Source organism: Ambystoma mexicanum, chromosome 1p (assembly GCF_040938575.1).
Source record: "Ambystoma mexicanum isolate Mex_15411 chromosome 1p, UKY_AmexF1_1, whole genome shotgun sequence".
Taxonomy (NCBI): Eukaryota; Metazoa; Chordata; class Amphibia; order Caudata; family Ambystomatidae; genus Ambystoma; species Ambystoma mexicanum.
In genome coordinates, this window is record NC_090921.1 from 1,002,827,546 (window position 1) to 1,002,849,465 (window position 21,920).

The 21,920-nt window shown below is 45.1% G+C and overlaps 1 protein-coding gene across 8 annotated transcripts in view; it reads left to right on the forward strand.

Annotated features, from left to right (window-relative positions):
- MTSS2 (MTSS I-BAR domain containing 2) overlaps positions 1-21,920 on the forward strand; it is a 443,751-nt gene that overhangs the window by 338,643 nt on the left and 83,188 nt on the right. For all 8 annotated transcript variants that reach the window (XM_069654833.1, XM_069654885.1, XM_069654842.1 and 5 more), the window contains exons 4-6: positions 6,290-6,374; positions 7,203-7,294; positions 8,964-9,038. In XM_069654833.1, coding sequence (XP_069510934.1) covers positions 6,290-6,374; positions 7,203-7,294; positions 8,964-9,038 — 252 coding nt within the window. The remainder of the gene's footprint in view (positions 1-6,289; positions 6,375-7,202; positions 7,295-8,963; positions 9,039-21,920) is intronic.

The following is a 21,920-nucleotide window of genomic DNA, read 5'->3' on the forward strand; positions in this document are numbered from 1 at the left end:
TGACTCAGCACTCTGCGCGGCCGCTAAAGGACAGGGGCCAGTACCGTTGACTACAGATGAAGGAAGCATGCCGCCTGACGTCATCTGATAGCTAGCTCAGCTGAGAGTTGCCATGTTGCCTAGACAGTGCAACGGGGAGATGAAGCTAATGAAAATCCACCTGCAGGGCACCACTGTCCGCAGTAGCGTACACACTTAAAGCAGTGTCATATAGCTTTTATCAGAAGCAGCAATTGCAATTTCCAAATGTATGAATCGGGTTAAGGCACGTCTGCCTCAACCAAAATGTCTCGGGAATGTTACCACGGAGAGCGTCTTGCCCATGGGATAAACGTAAGTTGTGCAAATGAAGATGAATGTGTGCCTGGCATGGACTACTTGAGTATTGTCTATAAAGCATGGCTGCAACCATACAAGAGGCCCCCCAGCTCGGGCCCAAACAAAAGACACCTGCTCAGTTCAATTTTGAACCGTATTTTCACGGGGCAATAAATGCCTTTATTGAACAAATAGATTGAACTAGTATCTATTAGTACTGTGCTGTGGCAAATCCAACCCCAGAGCAGATCGATGCCTTGGAAAATTGGTCTTACACTGGTGCAAAGTTTCTGTAATATGGCCCTGTCATTAAGGGAAATGTTTTTTCTTGGTATAATTCTGTCTCATATGCCTTGAACGCTTTTGCTTTTTATTTGCAGACGTCTTAGTCCTCCTCTGTGCGCCTCATACCCAGGCAGACTTCCGTCTGTGCCAGTACTCTGCCATTGTACTGCTGTAGACTCCATCTATCGTAATGTTGCTTGATATAATAATCACACAGTGCAACACAAAAAAAATAACCCTCTTAGCTTTAAGAAAGACCTATATGCAAAACACTTTTACAACTGAGACCTCATTGCAAATGTATTTTATATGTAATGTATTTGAACGTTTTTTTCTCGTACATTCATAATTCATCTTTACAATACATTTTCTAGTTTTCACTGCCCATTTCTGAAATGCCGATACAAAACCCTCTAAAGCACACTACACACATTCACACATACAATTCACACAATAATTCCTGCAGCACTGCATTCAAAACTTTCTCACTTAGAACATCACTGCAGGGTCAACAAATGGACCTCATGTGCAGACATATATTGAAAACAACAAAACCATGCATCATTCCTTCCTTACTGGCCTGCATCCCATTTGGCTTTGGATGTACGTTCTGCCATTCCAACGTAATAATAATACTATTATTACACAAGTGAGTCCAATATGTTTCAATATCGTCGGCTCTAGTTTCAGCTAAACGGTCTGCCTTGTTTACATGGACCAGCCCACATAGACCAGCCATCTTCAGGACAATACAATTTTGGATTGCAGGAGTGCGTCACAATCTGGCAGTTGTCGATTGATCGCCATGTGTCCTTATGCCACCATCGTTAATGTCCACAGGGAAAAACTCGTTTTATCTCCTCCACGCAATTCCGCAGAGCATGTAACACGGGCCAGGACCCGCTTGTTCTGTTCTGCGTTATATTTTAAATTCTTAACGTTTACCCCCATATTTTCACAATTAGGTATTATATAAAAAACAGTGTGCTTTCTACCTCTTCGACACTAACGGCCCTAGACACGCACCTGCCGTATTACCCAGGGGTAAATAAACCAATGCAAAGGCCGTTGAAACGGAATGGAATTCGGATTGTTCCTATGTATTGCCCCTTGAAGAAACCTTCTAGTTCTTTGCACAAATTGAATACATATGTCCTGGATCTCAGCGTTTCATCTATAAAAAGAGAGACTATGAAGTCCTCTTTCCAAGGTTTGTTGCCCGGAGTAGGACATTTCAGCGCGGCCGATTTGGTGCAGCCAGTTCGGCACAGGAGCCGGTTTGGCGCGGCAGCCCGCGCCGAACTGGCCGCACAAAAATGTCCAATCAAAATTACAGACTAAATACCATTGCTTGTGCGGGTGATGTCAAGATTGTTCAAGTGCATTCTGTGGGTATAATATGCACATTTCAGCCACTTTATCCTCTCGCTTCTGATTCAATGAACTACTTGTAGTCAAGGCAACAAGCAATATTTCTTTTTTCATATTTTTTAAATGCAACCGTACCAAGGTGCCCAGTGCGGACCCACACTGGTGGTTGTATCACACCAGGTGTCACGCCTACAGACTATCCTGGCTTTTTAAGTTGTATGTTTCGCATTGTGACTCTTTCTCGGAGGCGGTTCCAGAGGCGGCATACCCTCCACACCCTAGTTGGGCATGGATCTTGACGAACTTCGCATCACTCTAAGATACACAACAACCTCCCCCTTAAAACTCACGTGGCTTCTATTACACTGTAGTTTCTGCAGCGTTTGCCGAGGTGACCCTTTTTCACATAGGCGCCAGGTAATCGTTTGGACTTTTCTTTCATGTGCGTGGATCGGGTTTATTGCCGCTGTAGTCTTTCAACGCCGGTTCTTCGGGCCGTACGATGCCTTTTCCCTGTGGCAGTGACATTGATGGCTCATCAATGCCTTTGACATTTAGACTGATTCCGGCTTCCTTCTGCCTTTATTGCTCTTCAAATACCGATGCTAGAGCTATCCAGTGTGCTGTTATCTCCGATGCTCAACACTCACCTGAAGTGTAGAGCGGTAACACAATGTCAACATGGTGTCCATTTGAATGCAGACTACACTTTCCATACTTCAGTGAGTTCCGACGCTTGCATGCTGCAATTAATGCCCCCGATATTGAGAATGGTAATCCTTAAGTGTGTGGAAAAGGTTATGCCTTTGTACTTTTATCTTGTTTGAATTGGCTGCACATTTTCGACCTTACAATACTGGCGCGCCAAAACGTCCCAGCGCCAAAACATCCCGTCGCCGATCTGGCCGCGCCAAATCAGCCCGCGCCGAACCGGCGGCGCCGAAACCGGGTGTACCGTTTGTTGCCTGAAAGAACTGTGAATTGTTGGCTGTTGGTGCCCTCTGGTGGTTAACTTTGCGAAGTTGCAGATATAATTGCATGGTTGCAATGTGTATTTTAAAATCACAACTCACAGCCGGTATGAGTAACAGTTTGAACTTTAAGTCTGCGCTGGCTGAGCACTTTCAAGTGTGGGGACTTGTTACGATAGGCCAGGAGTCTGCAGCCTTTGACCCGGCAGATGTTTTGGACTACAACTCCAATGCCAGTTTAGGAAAATGCCGAGGGATCATGGGAGTTGTATTCACGGCAAAGACCCTGTGAAACCAGCCTTACTGTGACAAGTTCACACCGAGCAGGAAAAAATCTCACCCACGACTACCCACTCAACCCAAGAGGATGAAGTAATGAGGCTTAAGCCTCAGTATCCAATAATCACTGCTGATGCATAACATCTGTCAGCAAGAAGAAGAAAGAAGCATGGGAGTGGTAGCCTTAAACATCTGGAGAGCTGCACTTTACAGACCCCTGGGATAGGGCTTCCACAAATCTCAGCAAGGAGAAGAACTGTGTCACTGCACCCCAACCCCACCATCTAGTGTCAGAAATTGCCAACCACCATACCCTCGCATTAGCTTTGCAGCTGCTTGTCCTACTTCCTTGCAAGTTCATTGTAAAACCTGTTGTGGGGCCAGCTGGCATGCATTTTTAATGTTTTCACCAATATGTTTTGCTCGAGCATTTGGTGGGACACTGCCACCGGCCCTCTCCCACACCCTCACTCCCCATCCCACATTGCCTCCCCCCCCCAAACTCCCCCTGCCAAAAATGTGGTTAAAAAATCATGGTTAAAATATCTGTGTTGAACTTTCTATGGTAAGAAGACTGGATACCTTTTGGTCCTACTACAGCAGCCACCGGTAAAACTCCAAACTTACAAGTGCCTCTGGCTGTAAACGGTGCACAGGTCCGCGCCTTGTCTCTGAAAGGACTACAGTTCACTTTGCCTGCATAAACACAAAAGACCTACTCGGAGGCGCAACCCGAGTAACGTTTTCTCTACGGGTGGTTCAAGTCAATTGTTCACCTCAAAGCAGGGTCCCATTGCTTTACCAGTATTGGCAGAGGGTGCCAGTCTCCGCTCACCTGCACCCAACTCCCACAGTCAGATCAGTGACTTTTATGCATTGTGGAAGCCACTGTGTATCTCAACGTGCAAAAATACACAGGACGATCTTTCACTTGAGTGGCAGTTTATTGTGTGGAGTTTTGGACCAGTCTAATGAATTCTCCGAAGCTGGTATGAGGACAATGGTCAACCGGCAAGCGTACTTAAAGTTTATCTGCGTGTGGGGTCTAATACAGACCCTGCTATCAATGCATGTTGCTACTCCCTTCAACATGCTAGTCCGACATGAATCTGCATGGCCTTAGCAACATTGAACGTTTTTAGCGTTGAAGGTGATTTTAAAAAAGGACTGGTCCTGTAATGGTCCTCCTCTTTTCAGTTGTGGATATAAAGCGACACCTATTAGGCAAAACGAATGCATTGGGGTACAGGTAGGGCGAGAAGGCATATGACGAGGTGCACAATGCTTGTAAGTTTTTTGTTTGGTTATTTTCTCAGACATTGACTGCCCATGGCCATTCTCATCCCTATGGCCATTCCCACCATCTTCCTGCCAAAACACACACTCCTGGGATCTCTTTGAGATACCTTTATCAAGCCTTAAAATCAAACTTTGCACTTAGAGTCCCTGCTAGGGTTTTTTCAAAGGAGGCTTGTGAAAGCTAATGGTTTAATTGGAGTTGAAAACCCGCTACTGGTGTAATAAAAATATCTTAATTAAGTCTGCTTTCAGCTACTTGATTTATGAGCAGTATGCATGTCACTGAAGTTCTATAAAAACAACCATTAGCAAATCCAACAGTTTTTGCTTGTGTATAGGTATTAGATATGCATTAGCCAGACACTGCTATCATGTGCCCAGGCACAAGCACCATTTTCTAGCTCCTACCATTAATGGCCATTTAGTACCATCACAGCATTGCCTTTTCCCAAACACCAAACACCTTTACCATGTCTACATAAAAGCCCTGACTGTTGGCATTGCCAATGCTTGTTTTATTTGGTGTTACATCTTGCTCAAAGGCATGCTGTCCCCTGCATACCTAGTCTTCAGTGGGGAAAGAGCTAGTCCGCCGTGGGGTGCACAGGCAGTTCTGCATACAGATTAGTACGCTGATTGTGCAGCTCTTCCAACCTAACGCCACTCTGACACCTATGCATGTCTCTGTAGTAAATATGAGAAATTGGGCCTCATTACGACTCGTGCGGAATGGGTTAACGGGTTCCGCTAATGGATGCGGACCCATTAACACCATTCTGCACGATTAGGAGGTCCCCTCGCGGGACCCGGTAAGGACGCCTGGTAAAACCAGGCGTCGTTACCGTGTCCCACAAGGGGAAGAGGGAGCTAACAGCGTGCCGGTCGTAATCGGCCCGTTGTTAGCTCCCTCTCCCATTCCCATTGAGCGCCATAGGGGCTCAAATGGGAATGGGGAAGGTCCGGGCCCGGGTTCCCTGAGGGAGGAATTACCGGGCCCTCTGTACTCGGAATAGCCCAGTAATTCCCCATTCAGGGAACCCGGTTTGGCGGCAGCCATGCCACAAATACTGGCATGGCTAGCGCCAAACTCGTAATGAGGCCCATAGGCTGGAGTCCATATATTTGTATGTATGGTCCAGGGGCACATCCAATGGCAGGTCCAACTCAGCCCTCTTTCCTTCCAGGGTCAATATATTGAGTATAATTAAAGTGGGTAATAATTACACCTGTTATTGCATCGCTTAGAAGTGGGAGAACTCCTGCATGCATTATATGAAAATGTTAGTATTATTTTGGTCTGTATAGAGTAAGACGTTTGCATTCCCACACATTGATGCCAATATGTTCTTGGAAAAGTTGCCTGTTTTCTCTTCACACTAACATTTCATGGAACCAGCTGAATTTCTGTAGTCGGTCTCTGAGTGGCCATAGAAAGTGTAACATTTCAGGACTGAACTTAATGGGTCCTTGGCTTTCACTAGAGCCAGAGTCTACAACCTGCTGCTCTTTCGATATTTTGGACTATTTCCATGACTCCATACCGTTCACTATGCTGACTAGGGCTGATGGACGTTGTAGTCCAACCCATTTGGACTGGCAAAGGCTGAAGACCCCTGCTCTTAAGGATATTGTGCCAAGTAGTCCACCTGTGGTGTTTTGGTATTGCTAATTTCTGCCCATTGTTAGGGCATGCTCTAGCCTCTACCTCTTTCAGAAGGGATGCCTTCCACTCTTCCTCTGACCAGAGATCCTGATTTATTTTCTAGGGGCCACGCGGGATATCGGCTCTGCGCTGACGAGGATGTGTATGCGCCACCGCAGCATTGAGACAAAGCTACGGCATTTTACAAAGTAAGTTGTGGGACATGCGGGGAAGGATGCTTATGGATGTACATTGTTTAATGTGCTGCACTCTTTCTCTTGCTGACAGTGTTATTCTGTGAGTGGTGTTTTTGGATACCAAGGCTCAGCCTCATTACTCAAATTTCTCTGGTTGAATGTGTAGTCACGGTTTGGGTTGCTTTTTGATCTGTTATCTTGCCACAGTAAAGTTGGTTTCACAGGGTGTGTGCTGTGATGGGACGTGGCTAGTAATGTTGGACGGTCCTAAGTACTTGTATTGGAGACAAGTTGTCAGTAATTTAATCCAGAAATGTAGTATCCGTCAGACCTCTCTCTTTGAGGCAACTTGATGCCCAGCCTCTGGCTCCACGCTACAGCTCCTTGCATCAGAATCGGCGCCAACTCTGGGACACCACCCTGAGGCCGCATGATTGTCAACCAACCCTCTGTCCCAAGTACCTGAGACATCATAGTTTTAGTCCATGTGCCCATGCCTTTTTTTATTTTGTTCTTCATTGTAATATCACTTTCTTCCTTTTTTTGTTGCTCTTTCACTATCATTTTCCTACTTTTCTCTTCCCTTATTCAATTTTCGTTTTGGGGACCCAACTCATTTCCTCCATCTCTATATTTGTTCACTTCTCCTTTTGCCACTCTTCTGTTTGCTCATTCCTAGATTATCCTCCCAGGTTCATCGCAGTGCCTCTACCTATCTTCGGCCTTTTTTGTGTCTTTTCATTTTTGCTTCCCATCCTTTTCTTGCACGCTCCCTGTTGAGCATCTAGTGTTTTGCCCATTCTTATTCACTTGACCTATTGATGGCCTCTTCATTTTTAGTGCCTTGATGGAAAGTCTGATTAACCCACTGCAGGAGAGGATAGAGGACTGGAAAAAAACGGCTACCACCCTCGATAAGGACCACGCAAAAGGTAATAATGCCAAAGAGAATGCGGAGTTCATATTAAAAGCGATTTTAGATCATGCGTTTTCCTATCCAAAATGGCCACCTCTCATTCCTGCAAGAGAACCGTTTGCTCAAGACCACCATTCGTTAACTTATTAGCTATGAAACTATTAGCAGAGAAACACAGGAGTTAACATTTAACCGAAGGAGAGTTGATGCATCCCTCCATTTCGATCAGCACCAAGGGTGCCTTCCCTTCCGGCCCAAAAAACCTTAGATGTTCCAACAAAATCTTTCTACAGAGGAAACGCATTGAGGGACATGGGAAGACTGCATCTGGGTATGAGCACCACTTATTCACACTTTCTGGGTTTGTTTGCAGCACTGTCGGTGAGACGAACTGCCTCTGGTGGTTTTAATGTACTTATAGTACTGTGTGGGGTGCCAGGGGCAGAATGGTGCAGAGTGGTGTCTACCACTTTTTCCCACCATCTACCTATGCTGATGTTTGGGAGGTTGTCATACCAACATAGCAGAACCTAGAAAGAGTGTGCCTGTTAATAAAGACTGCGGCAGGTGGAGCACTGCGAGATAAAACCTAACAACGCCCTGCTCCACCTGTCATCTGTTGTATTTGCAAAGAAAGGTCCCTCTGGCTACCTCTAATATTGCCCTCTTCCTTGCCTGCCATACGTCTTCACTGTGGGAAATAAAACCTTATTGCCACAAAGGACCCGTTAACCACCGTATCACTCTTTTTACCTTTCCATAGCATTGCATTGTGGCAATTGAGTGGTCACATAGCATGTAAACAGCCCTGGGGTTGGACAGCAGTCATGGATGGGGCATCGTGAGAGATCTTATTACATTGAGGTATAGCGTTAAGACCTTTTTGGATAGCCACACAAGGAGCCTTTTCTAGCAGGTCATGTCCAAAGCTCCCGTGCTGGAGTCTAATTCTATGCCATGATAGAGAAGTCTTCACTGCCTTAGCCTGAAAGTGAATTTAACAGCTTGAAGCATGATGTGGACCACCTAAGCTTGCTTCATGCTGTACTTTGGAGGACCTTGGGTGGAAAGTCGTTGGTGAAATTTCACAGGTCTCTTTATGCTTTTCATTCATTCTTAAAAACAAAAAGTGTAAATTGAACGTTTTGTGGCAAAACATTGAGTGTGATGCCAACATTGTTTATAATATGATAGCTGTACTTATGTAATATACAGTATTCCCACAGGAGTGGCTGGCACTCTTTGGAAAATAGTTTGAAAAATAATGACTCTTTCCAAACATATGATATACCTATTCATTGGTTTCAACGGTCGCCATTTAAGCATCCACCACACTTACAAGTATGCCATAATACGTTTCAGAGCCTTGTGCTTGGACGCTTTGATGTAATCCAAAGTCTAGGATCAGGTGGCCACGTTAAGGGTGAGGGCCTCGTGGGATGTAGACACCTTTGCCACCTTCATTAATTCAGAGGTGGACACTTTGGCAGCCACAGAACGCTCTTTGTATCCACAGCTGTATTGTGTCTTCGGCATTGCGCCAGCTTCAAGCCTCTGTGCTTTGAGGATAGTCTTGGACTCGGGACTTTGGATTGGTCACAAGCAGCAATAAGGGAGGTTACGATAACCACACCTCACGCTAGGCGTATAACTCCTATTCATTATGTCTTCTTTTATTCTCTAAGAATACAAGCGTGCTCGAAGCGAGATCAAGAAGAAAACCTCGGACACCCTTAAGCTGCAGAAGAAAGCCCGGAAAGGTAGGAACCTCTGAAAAGTTCTTCCACTGCACTCTCCTCCGCAGCACGCGTCTAGTGCTTTGCACACTCCACCACTTTGACTATGCTCACCTGTTATACCACTTTCCCTCTCCTTTCAACTGCTTAGAAGCGCACCTTTCCAGCATTAGTAGCACATCTAAAATACATGCCCTTGAGGTGTCTTGTGTCTAAAGGTCTGTCACTTTAAAAAAACAAACATGAGGCAGTTTAAAAAATTAGAATGTATTACAAGATAAATACAGTTTAGCAGTTGATAAACTAGAAACTAACCGAAATACAGTTTGGCTCCCTCCTCATTTTCCTTGTGCATGTCCTGGGGCTGTGCCTGCTTGGAACGGGAACACTACAGCTGTGTTCAACTTGTGTTTCCTTTTGGCTGAGGACCTAATTTCCAGATCAGAAAAGGTGGAGGGTTCTCAGAGGATTTGTGATTTGGGGAAAGGAACACTCTGGGTTTACCTCATTAATGAAATTGAAAAAACTGTGCGTGCAGCTGCCCTTAAAATCCATCAAACTGCCTTTTCTTTTATTTCAGTATTTTAAAATGGATTTTTGTAAAGAAATGAATGTCAGAGAAATACTGCCATTTTTCAAGTCAAATTAATTGTTTTCCCAACAGATCAACAACATACTTGGGAATACGTAGGACATTTATACTGTCAATACCTTGTCATACTACTCCAGATTGTACCAAATCATCATTGACATAAACACAGAAACTTTGTAACAGTCAGTCAGGACATGACACCAAGGTAGTGGATGAACGGTATACAGCCCACCTAACACCCGTTTCACTATCTCTGGGGGAGTGCAACTAAACCCAGTCCCATTATTTAGTTTTCTACCGGTTACAAAAAGTGAAGTCTTACAAATATTAAGATTGTGTAAGTCATGAACACAATCAGTTCTAGACCCAGTACTAGCTCAATTAGCTGGGTCTAAGGCAAGCTGTGTGCTCTTTGGCAAACTCGTTTTGTTAATTCATGTTGGCCAAAAGGCTCTGTTTTAAGTCGCCCAAAGAAAAGATGCACTGGCAACCCTCATTGAAAAGGCTAATATGAATCCATCATGGCAGAGAATTAGAGTCCTGCCCCATGTTGCTCTCTCATCGGTAGGACTTGTTAGTGGTATGCTGAAAACATCAGCTTCGGATGCATGACCCAATAGGCATGCCACCATTTGCCTGCACCACTTGAAACATGTTAAGGGATTATTCATTGGGCTAACCGTCGCATCGGTTCATTCATTTCTGGATATGTTTTAAGTTAGGATTAAGCAAAAAACCTCCAGAAATATCAGCCAGAAAGACACAATATTTCCATATATTGTAGTGAACAGCCATCAAACTGTCCTAACTCAACAGACATTTGCTCCACCATTTATTAAGTCACACATTATGAAATCTTGGTATCAGTGAGGTCTGTTTCTTTCTGCTCTTCCTGGGTATCAGGGTCTGTCTGGTAATTTACATAGTTTCTCACTCTAATGAACTTTGTCTCCCTCCTTGCCCTTTCTGGTAAATTACTATCCATGTAATTTTCTTGTTCCCCAAGAGCCTGTTCTCTTGCGCCCGGTTCACTGTTGCAATCATCTAGAATAGGATCGGGGAATGGTGTGGGGTCATTGTCTTCAGCTGACAGTATTGTCTAGAAAATCTGTGTTTTATAGTTGTCCAGAGAGACCCCTTTATTGCCATGATCATGCGTCCTTTTATTTCTGTCACTATCCATGGATGTGGCTCAAAAGGGAACCCGAGTTTGTTGGTAGGTGCCTGTTTTTCAGAAGGACCCTCTCAGCCTGTTGCTGATCTGCTAACATGGTGTACTCTTACTTTCATTTGACTTAGCACTAATTATTTTGCGATTCACCTGTCAATCTTTAATGGAAGGTGCTTGTGTAGGCAGGGGACCAGGTGTGCGGGTGCACATGTGTCTTACCATCCATGCTTCTGCTGGAGTTACTCCTCTTGAGGAATGTTCTGTTGCACTATATTTTCTCACCAATTAGTATAACGCCCTTTTCGTACCCTCATTTTGTACTTGCGTGATGCAGAAGGTTTTATTCACTGTGCTCATGCAACACTCACATTAACACTTACCCTAGGCCATCCTGGCATGATTGCTTTTTTGTCCCTTGAACAAGTGGGCCATTAACAGTTTTGACCGATTCCGGAAGCTTATGTCCTGTAGAGATGTTTTCAAAGACTGAGATTACTGCAACCATCACTGCGGAAGATACCAATTCAACTCTGGGTATTTGTTTCATTCATCTAGTACCCGTCCATCTACATGGTCCAAAATCCATGTTGTCTAGTTGCCATGGTTTGACAGCTTCTCTGTGTCGTGGTAATGGGTTGTTGGCAGTTTTGTGTGCCAGTAGCATGACACCACACACATTGGCCAATAGTGTCCTCATCTTTGGCCTTGATATCTGGAAACCAAACCTTTTTGCGAAGCCTTGCTTTGGTGTTTGTTAGCACTAGATGCCCTCTGTGATCGGGGTTGATCACCTTTTCTACCAGCACCAACACTATGACAATTTTGGAGCCTAGGAGGCCTTCCGTAGACACAGTATTCAGACTCCCATAGATCTTGTTCTATGGTGGTTCACCTCCTTAATATTAAAAGTGGTAAGTTTGGTTTGAAGTTTTGATTGTGTATTCAAAATATTTTGGAATATTGATGTTCAATTTTTTGCTACGCAGCTGTACATGTGTACTTGTCAGCTACCTTTACCATGGAAAGGAAGTTTGAAAGCACTCTAATCTTGGAAGAGTCCGCTACCTCCAGGTTTGCTGTTCTCAGAACGGGAAACACTTCAAATGGAGGCTCTGTCCAATGCATGAAAGAGTTTTCAATATGTGCATGCATCATGGGCAAAATGGGCATGGGATATAACCTAGGAAACCATGCTCGGCTTGACTCAAGATGATATTGAAGGCTCTTTGATTCTTGTCTTTACAGTGATTTCATAACAATGGTGCAATCGAACCTCCGGAGTATACTCTACTCAGTTTCAGAACAGAGCCTTTGAATGGGGGTGGGTAGGTTAAGGGTAAGTGTGTGCGTGTGTTTACTGTTGTCCTGGTGTTATTTGAGAAGGTGAGTCTGCAAGATAAGCAACCAGGGTGATGGACAGGATGAAGAGCCGTAATCCCAAACGTGGCACATTGCTTCAGAATGGTTTAGCTAAAATCTTTCTTTTCTTGATTTTGAGAGTCTCTCTGCGGCAAATTTGCTCTTTCTGGTGCATTTGATCTATTGGATATGTGCTTCTTTCTGTCAGATGCATGGATTGCTAGTAGGAAATGATTTTACAGAAGATGCCGGCCATTTGGACAATGCAGGCTCTGAGGGCTCTGTAGTGGAGCCAATGAAATGAGATCAGGATGTAACTGATGTAGCCAGAGTGTCTGGTGCTGCAGCCCCCAGAATGGCATTGAGCAGGAGTTGGTAGAGGCGGCCCTGAGAAGATTTTACAATGTTTAATATGGACCTTTAACAGTACACTTGCAGTAAAGTGTCTGACAGATTTTGAGTTGGGGAGAGGTAGGTCCACCAGGAGACAGCCCGAGTGTCATTGTAGTCTTTGGCTCCTGTATGTTGTGATGACATTAGCTTTATTTTTCTCACAGTTCACACCTGTACCCTCGGTTCTGATTTTTTGGAAACATGGGGTCAAACAGGCTGTGCCTTATTTTGGACAGCTCTTTCCGCTCATTGGAAGCTCTTGAGACATGCTGTAGAGATATTCTTTGTTGTGGCTCTCTGTGGCTTTTTTAACAACAAGGAGCAATGATTAGAAGACCCAATTTACCTATGGAAGGAAACAAGAGACTTGTAGCTATAAGCTCCCACCCCACCCAGGTCTGCAATGTCCAGAAACACAACCACAGTGCTCAGTAGCCAGCCTACTAAGTAGTGTATTGGATTATCTAAACTGTTTGAAAGTGGACAACATTGTTGGAGTGTTCTACCCATGCTTATGAAAAAGAGGGATCTCATTACCTTCCTAGTTGACCTGTAATGAGATGAGGTTCACCTTCCACTTGTTTAACTTTCAGTGATGTTGACTTATCATCCAGGGGTGGTTATAATACAAGCAAACCAGAAGATTTACAGAAAATTGGGCATCTGTTAGGTCATCAGGCCCTAGATAGAGCCAGTAAATGGCCAGGTTCAGCAGACATGTGTGAGGCACATGTCTGTCTGCTGTCAAGGCCTGTACATTTGCTTTATCCATTATTGGCTTTACTGAGCCTTTTTTCAGAATGAGTCTTAAATCCGAGGCAACATGTGATAAGCACTTTGAAAGACCCTTGTCCCAACTCGCACTTCTCTTAAGTGAAACCTTCTCGCAGAGATAGCTCTGTGGCGGATGTATCAAGATTTGTGATAGTGTGATTCAGTTTGCTTTACCCTAAGAAAGCCATGGAGGATGTTCATGGGAAACCTCAAATTTGGTGCCCCCCCAGTGATTGGTTGGCCACCAAATGTTTGAAAGGATGCACCCTCCTGATAGGCAGCTGAGTTGGCCTTAACTTCCATGGGCCTATTTAACCTGGGGGTCAGCACCCTATTTCGTCTTAACCTATGATGAATCACAAAACATGAGTAGAGCAACAAACCAAAGCAGTGGGGACGTTTTACTGATGCAATTTGCCAAAAACAGTCTGATAACAATCACTACCAGTGTCTTCCGAGGCTGAACCTTTGAAGAACCCATGAGGAACTAACATTTTTAATGGATTGTGTCCTCCCATGTATTCCTCATCTTTGATAATTGTCTTCCAGCTTCAGCTTCTTTGGCAAAAAATATTCTCGAGAGAGGGCACTGTGCGGTAGCGTCGATGACTTGATGTCCCTCGAACGCCTGCGTCCGATGATCGATGTCATCCGCAGTATATGTAGCACGTGCAGCGCCCGTTGGCTTCAGTTACGTTTATCCGATGCAGCTTTCACTGCAAGTAAAAATTACAGCGCACTTCGGTTCATTAAATAAAATGTCATGTCTTCACCGTCGACTCCATCGACGCCCAAGCCAAGTTTTAAGAAATGTCAGGATTGTGGGTTGAGGATGCCCATCACTGACCCCAACCGCGTTTGTCTTTGGTGCATCGGCACATAGCATCGTACAAAGTACAAATCCTGTCAGTCGATGACTGACAAGGCTCTGAGAGAGTGCAAAGGTAAATTGCTGGTGGGTAGAATCCCAAAATTCCCTTCTGTCCCGAAAAGAAAACATACTTCGGATGAGTCAAGAAATTCTCCTCATCGAAAAAGATTAAAGAAATCTCGATCGAGAAGTCGTTTGCGTCATTCTTCGTCTTCTTCCAGGTAGTCGAAGAAAAGACATCACAGGTCTCCTTCTTCCTCAAGTGACTCCTTACACGAGAGAATAGCATGCCCAACTAAATCCGACTCCCCAGCAAAATGCTGCTGTCCTCATTCTACTTTATCTCTCCTCAACCATTCCATCCACATAAAAAAAGGCTCCACGATACTCTTGGTATCTCGGAACGGGCACTGGAATGGCTGACCTCTTTCCTAACTGACCCCTATTCCCATGTCATCCTGGGCACCTTCTCCTCTCCTACTTCCTTTGCCACTTGTGGTGTCCCTCAGGGATCTATCCTCTCTGTCTGGCTCTTTAGCATCTACCTTGCACAGCTGGCATGCCTCATCTCCTCCTTCTCCCCCAACTTCCAGTGTTATGCAGATGACACTGAACTCTTTTTCAGTCTTCCTGCTGACTCGCTCGCACATTCCTTCAACCCTGACTGCCTGTCTGCCACCCAGGCTTGGTGCTCTTCCAATGATCTCTGTCTCAATAACAGCAAAACTGAGATCCTTCCTAAGGGAACCCCTCCTTCTTCCCTTCTCTCTGGCCTCCCACCTTGGGCTCCCCCCCTGTTCCTTCTTCTGAAGCCAGAAACCTTGGAGTCGTCTTTGACTCTTCTTTATCCTTCCTCCCTCACAATCAGGACATTGCCAAGAAGTCCCACCCCCAGAAGCTCAATGTTTCCTTAGTCCTGGTTCTCTTTAGGCTTGAAATTTGCAACAGCCCCCTCCTCAATCTACCTTCTTCCACTCTGTGACCCCTTCAGCTAATCCAGACTAGGGCAGCAAGACTTATCCTTGGCCTTATGCCCAGGGACTGCATCTCTCCTGCCCTATAAAGCCTCCCCTAACTCCTGGTTGTTGCATGGATCAAATCCAAATATCTCTGCATCATCCACAAGGCTGTCTGAGGCCGGGGACCACACTATCTACAACTCTCTCTCACCAAATACTCTCCTTCTAGACCTCTACGCTCCTCTGGCACCAACTCTCTGTGTGTAAAGCATTTTGCTAAACAGAGAAGAGGCTGCTCACTTTCCTTAGCTGGATCCCTCCTGTGGAACAGCCTATCCTTCCCACTGCATCTTGAGCAGGACCTTTTGAATTTCTGTAAACACCTCGAGACTCTCCTCTTTTCCTCCTCCTTCCCTTCTTCCTTCCTATGCTAATCAATCCCACAGTTGCTGTGATTGGTGCCTTGGGCCCTCATGCATCCCCTGGGCCTCTGACCATTCACACCCAATCTCTGCAGCATCTGTCCTCCTTCAGCACTTGCCTCGACACACCCTCTGCACTGGAGATTTGCTTTTTCCACACAACACGGCGCCTGGCCACATACCACTTACCATACCTTGCACTTCATCTGCGGCTCACCCTTGAGCATGGACACCACAGCACCTACCCCACTGCCCTCTTCCTCCCTGCACTTGCACATTCTGAATACTCACATGGCATAATAGATTCAATCGTCCCTTCCCCCTCTGTATTTTTGTATTTAATTGTACTGCTATCCTGTGCTCCCTCCGTGCTGCGCTGTGGGTGCTTTGACACAGAATGTATTTCCTGCATAAGCGCCTAACAAGCAAACAATAAATAAATAAATGAATAAATAAATGGGAGGAAAATCTATGAGAGAGAAGCCCATACTACTTCGAAAGATCAGAAGAAAGGCCATGTCCCGGTCACTCTGCATAAAGACGACAAGGGAAAATCTAAGGCTAAACCCTGTGCACCCTCTAGTCCGGGACGCAATCCTGATGAACATCGAGTGCCTTCAAAGCCTCGAAAGAGTGAAAGGATATTGAGGACCATGACAGGGTTTTGTCGAAGACATCTTAGAAGAAAACTAAATCGGTTCCATCAACGGCCTCGATGTCGGAACCTTCGTCACACATATCGAAGCCATCGACACCTAAAGCGAGGGCTACGACGCCATTGGCCTCAATGCCTACTCCGAATACTTTTTCAGAACCATTGAAGACAACACAAGAGAAATCTTACAAACCTCTGCCACAAAAAGATTTCTTTGAATCTCTTTCTTCAATCTATGAAGAACATGACCCATCTGATAATGATCAACACTGTTTGGTTGATATATCAACACAATATGGCACTCCAAATGCACCAGATGAGTTTACATCAGAGGAATTTAGACTTAAAGACTTAAAGATCTCTATGACAAACTACACACAGCCAGTGGAGTAGATACATCTCCTGAGCTGCGGATCATGCTGACAGCTCATATAGACAACTGATGAGTAAGGTAGTAGAATATTTGGGATGGAGTACACCTGCTCCTCCTTTTCAACAGGATGACCTGACTGAGATATTAGAGCAAGGTCCACAGAGGGATCCCATTTTGCTCTTCCATATTGCTTTGCAAAAAAGGGTGACAACCAATTGGGAAACCCCAGATACTATTTCTGTGGTTAATAAAATCTTTCCCAAGAAATATAGACCGTCAAGCAGTGACCCAGAATACTTCACCAAGCCACCAACTCCAGAAAGTTTGGTGATCCAAGCAGCCACGTCCACAAAACAATCTGCTTATCCTACCATTCCTACAGACAGGGATGATAAACAGTTGGACGCCTGGGCGTGGAAAGTATTTAATGCCAGTAGCATGGCCTTGAAATCGGCAAATGCCACTTGTCCCTTATCTAAGTTTTTGTTCATCCTGTGGGATTGTGCAGCAATGGTGGCTGACCACATCCCCGAAGGGGAAGAGGGAGACAACTTCCTGGCTATCATCAGGAATGGTAAGGAGGCAATGTGTGAGTGCTTCCATTCAGGTCTGGATACTGCAGATAGTATTAGCAGATCCATGGCGACTAGCACCGTGCTACGCAGATGTGCGTATCTGAGGAAGTCTGGTTTTGCACCGGACATGCAATCTAGATTACTCAATATGCCTTTTGACGGGACTAAACTGATTGGTAGCAAGGCTGATGAAAGTCTGGAAAAACTACAAACCTCAAAAGTGGCGGCTTAATCTCTCAGCACCACTATTAAACAGCCTCAACATTTCTAATCCGGTACGTCATCTTGGAGTGGTAAGGTATTTCATTTCTACTGCTCAATTGGAAGAGGGAGAGGACAAGCCAGTCATAGAGGGCCAAGAAGATTCCCTCATGGTGGACGGGGAAGAGGTGCTAGATCAGCCCAAGCAGCGGCAGCTTTGCCCTCAGCCACTTCAAAACCTCTGTCAGGCCTTAATCCACAAGACCCCAGTGGGAGGCAGGCTCTAACAGCATCTGAAAGAGTGGTGAGGCATTAGTTCAGATGGTTGGGCACTGGAAATGGTAGCCCTGGGTTGCTACCTTCGTTTTCTAAAAAGGCCCCATGATCATCCACCGGGGAACAGCTAATTGAAAAGTCCAGATCCGCTCCTTATACAGGAAAGATTGACTCTACTAGAGAAAGGTGCAATAGAACCAGTACCTGCAATAGAGGAACAAGGGTTGGTACTCCACGTATTTTCTAATCCCCAAAAAGGACGGAGGATTGAGACCCATCTTGGACTTAGAAAACTTGAACATGTTCCTCAGGAAGGACAGGTTCAAGATGGTTACCCTTTCTCAGATCTTTCAGGCTTTCCAACTTCAAGACTGGATGTTCTCATTGGACCTTCAGGATGCTTACTTTCATATGCCTATCCATCACAAGCACAGAAAGTACCTGAAGTTTGCAGTTGGCGGTTCATTTTCAATTTCTGCTATTCGAGCTGACCTCCGCCCTGAGGGTCTTCACCAAGCTGATGGCGGTGGTGGCAGTGAATCTCAGGAGAGGGGGGGATTCACGTCTACATCTATCTGGATGATTGGTTGCTCAGGGCTCGTTCTCCAGAACAGAGCCTGGAACATCTCAGTGTGACTTGCCACTTTCTCCACAAAGAGAAAGTGGCCTTCTCCCTCAATTACAAGAAGTCAAATACAATACCATCTCAATGACTCCAATTTATCAGAGCAATCCTGGATGCCTCCCTGGGAAACGTCTTGCCACCAGAGGTGAAGTCTCAACAAATTCTTCAGATGGTCACCAAATTTCAGAGTGTCCAGAGTCTTCCGGCCTTCGATTTCTTTTTTTTTTAGGTTGCTCTGCCTCATGGCAGCCTGCATTATTCTGGTGCCAGAGGCGTGCCTGAGAATGAGATCTCTTCAATGGGCTCTCAGGAATCAATGGTCCCAATTCTCAGGTAGGATGTCAGACCTCCTTCAGGACCCGAGCAGAGTCGCACAGGACCTTCTGTGGTGGGCCTGCAAGGTCAACATTCTGAAGGGAGAACCCTTTTGGCAACCATGGCCGGAGATAACAGTGACGGACCCCTTACTCACTGGGTGAGGAGCCCATACCAACGATCTGACAATCAGCGGTCGTTTGTCTCCATCGTAGACAAAACCTCATATCAATCTTTTGGAGATGAGGGCAATCGGACTAGCACTGAAGGCCTTTCTACCCTCTGTATGGGGAAAGAATGTCCTGATAATGATGGACAACACAGTGGCCATGTAGTACCTCAACAAGACAGGCGGTGTAGGGTCACTACCACTGTGCAGTGAGGCAGTGCAGCTCTGGTACTGGGCAATTGAAGTAGGAATCTCCATATCAACGGTTCACCTTGCTGGAGAGAAGAACACAGAGGCGGATGCTCTGAGCAGGCTGAGCACAGACTCCCATGAGTGGGAACGAGCTCAGGAAGTCCTTCAAGTGATCTTCGCCCTTTGGGGAACCCTTCAAGTGGATCTGTTTGCAACCAGTGTCAACCAGAAGTGCAAGCTATTCTGCTCCAGGGAATTTCCTCCAAGAGGAGCTCTAGGAGATGCATTTGTGGTGGACTGGGAGTTTCCACTTTTCATTCATCCCCATCACTCCCCACGTGATCAGGAGGTTGTGAAAGTTCAGGAAATCCATTATCCTAATTGCCCAGGAGTGGGCCAGGAGGACGTGGTACCCGGACCTTCTGGACATCTGCCCTCCGATATGTCTTCCACAAAGAGAGGACCTTCTGTCGCGAGAGGAGTGTCAGGTTCTCTATCCAGAGGTTAAAACACTCAGCCTTCACGCATGGTTTCTGAGAGGCTGAGGTCCAAGGATTGGGACTTCCCAGATGACGTAATGGAGATTTTGCTTTCGGCCAGAAAGCCAACAACAAAATCCTTATACTACTGTTGTTGGAACAAGTTCATCAGCTAGTGTAGGGATAAGAATGTGGATCCACTTCAGTGTGATACACACACAGTGTTATCTTTTCTACTTCACTTACCAAATCTGGGGCTCCAGATCACAACAATAAAAGGTTATCTGGCAGTGCTTTCGATTGTCAAGCACTCTTCAGAGGAATCCTCATAATTTAAAATCCCTTTAATCATTCAGTTTCTTAAAGGACTCACTTATGTGTTTCCTCCTACTCCCTTTCAGTTCCCTGTTTGGGATTTAAATCTTATATTAAAATTCTTAACATGCATTCCTTTCGAACCGATGCATTCATGTCCATTAAGACTTTTAACACTAAAAACTGTTTTGCTAGTCGTAATCACATCTGCCTGCAGGGTCAGCGAATTGCAAGCACTTTCTTGTAAACTTCCATGTATGGTCCTCCATAAGGATAAGGTTATTCTTAAAGTAAGACCTTAGTTTCTGCCAAGAATAGTCTCTGACATCCTAGAGAGGAGGAGTAGAGGTTACATAGACTGGACCCTAGGAGGGCTCTCAGTTTGTATATCTCGCGAATGTGAAGAATTCGCCAGGAAAGACCTATTATTCATAGGATATATAGGTCATAAATTGGGGTTAGCAATAACAAAACAGACTTTAATGAGATGGATTATTCTTGCTATCCAAGAATTCTATAGACTGGCTAGTAAAGATCTCCCAGATGGTCTAAAAGCTCACTCAACCAAGGGCATGGCTACTTCTTCCGCTCTTCAGAGATGAGTACCTATTAAAGACATTTGTGCTGCAGCCACATGGTCTACCATACACACCTTTGTGAAACATTACTACCTGGACACTTCTACTCAAGAGGAAAATCTGTCTTGCACTCGGTCCATGATGACGGCTAAAGGCAGATAAACATTTTTTTCCCACCTCCAATAGCATTACTGCTTTGGGAGGCTACCAAAGATGAGGAATACGTGGGAGGGCACAATTCATTTGAAGAACAAGTTACTTACCCTGGTAACATTCTTTCAATTGGATGTTCCTCCCACGTATTCCTCATTGCCCCTTCCAACCTACCCCGCTATAGAATTTACATGTTTAACACTCTGCGCTCTCTCTGAGTCTTCTGAAGTCTAAGGAGGCACTAGCACTAGTACTTCATCTAACATGGAAAAATAAGAACTGAAGCCAATGGGTGCTGCTCATGCTACATATACTGTGGATGACATTGACCATTGGACTGAGGCCTTCGAGGGATATCGACTCATCAACGCTACCGCACAGTGCCCTCTGTCGAGAACACATTTTTCCAAAGCAGCTGAAGCCGGAAGACAATTATCAAAGATGACGAATATGTGGGAGAAACATCCAATTGAAACAACGTTACCAGGGTAAGTAACTTGTTCATCTGTGCTATCTTCCCTTAGCTTATTGGGCACAACTCCGTTAAAATCCTCAAAGGACACCTGTTCCCCGAGAAGCCTTGCTCAACCCTGTGCAGATTAGTCACAAAGCACAAAAAGGCCAAGGTCTAGTATTACAAAACAAAAAAACTCCCTCCATTTTTGTTGGGGCCTGCCTCTTATCTGAACTATGACTGCTGGACACCAATCTCGTTTCCCTGTTCCAGAACCATATGGATAGCAACCATCACAGCTGCATTATATTGTAGCTCTAAGAGATGATCTTCCTTCTCCTTCAGAAGGTTCTTCAGTGGGCCGTCCTGTCGTCCTGCGTGCTGTCACTGAAGAAATCGAATTCAGCGCTGCAACAGGTGAATTTTGACTTTTCAGCCATATACCGTTTTTTAGCTATCGTTTTCCCACCTCAAATACCAGCTGACATGATTGCGCCTTATTCCTAAATTAAGACATATATTTCTCATTCAGAGTATCACGGTATAAGGACTGTAACCCACACAGACATTCAGAACCTGCGTGTCTCTCCTATTTGTTTATTTTGAGAAACTGACCTCCGTTTGAGCATATTCGGATCCAAATTCACCCCTGGATGCTGTGAGACAAATTTAGTATTTAGAGGATCCATAGGACTTTGAACATTTGCAGTGACCCTTAACTCGTAGGGTCATGGGTCCAGAACAGCTCAGAACTCTGCCCTATTAAAGAGAACTTGCCTGTAGCTGCACAACAAATGCTTACATGCACAGAAGATAAAGCGTTATTATCATAACAATTGTGTGCAGACAATCTCTTATTGAATGCTTCATGTGTGTTAAACTGTTCCACCACATTGCCATCCTAAGAGTTTGCCTTGACTGCTCAGCCATGCCTATCACTAGATGGGCTAGGGAAAACTCTCGGGAAACTGTGTTCCCCAGCAGTGGGTCAATCTCCCTCCTCCC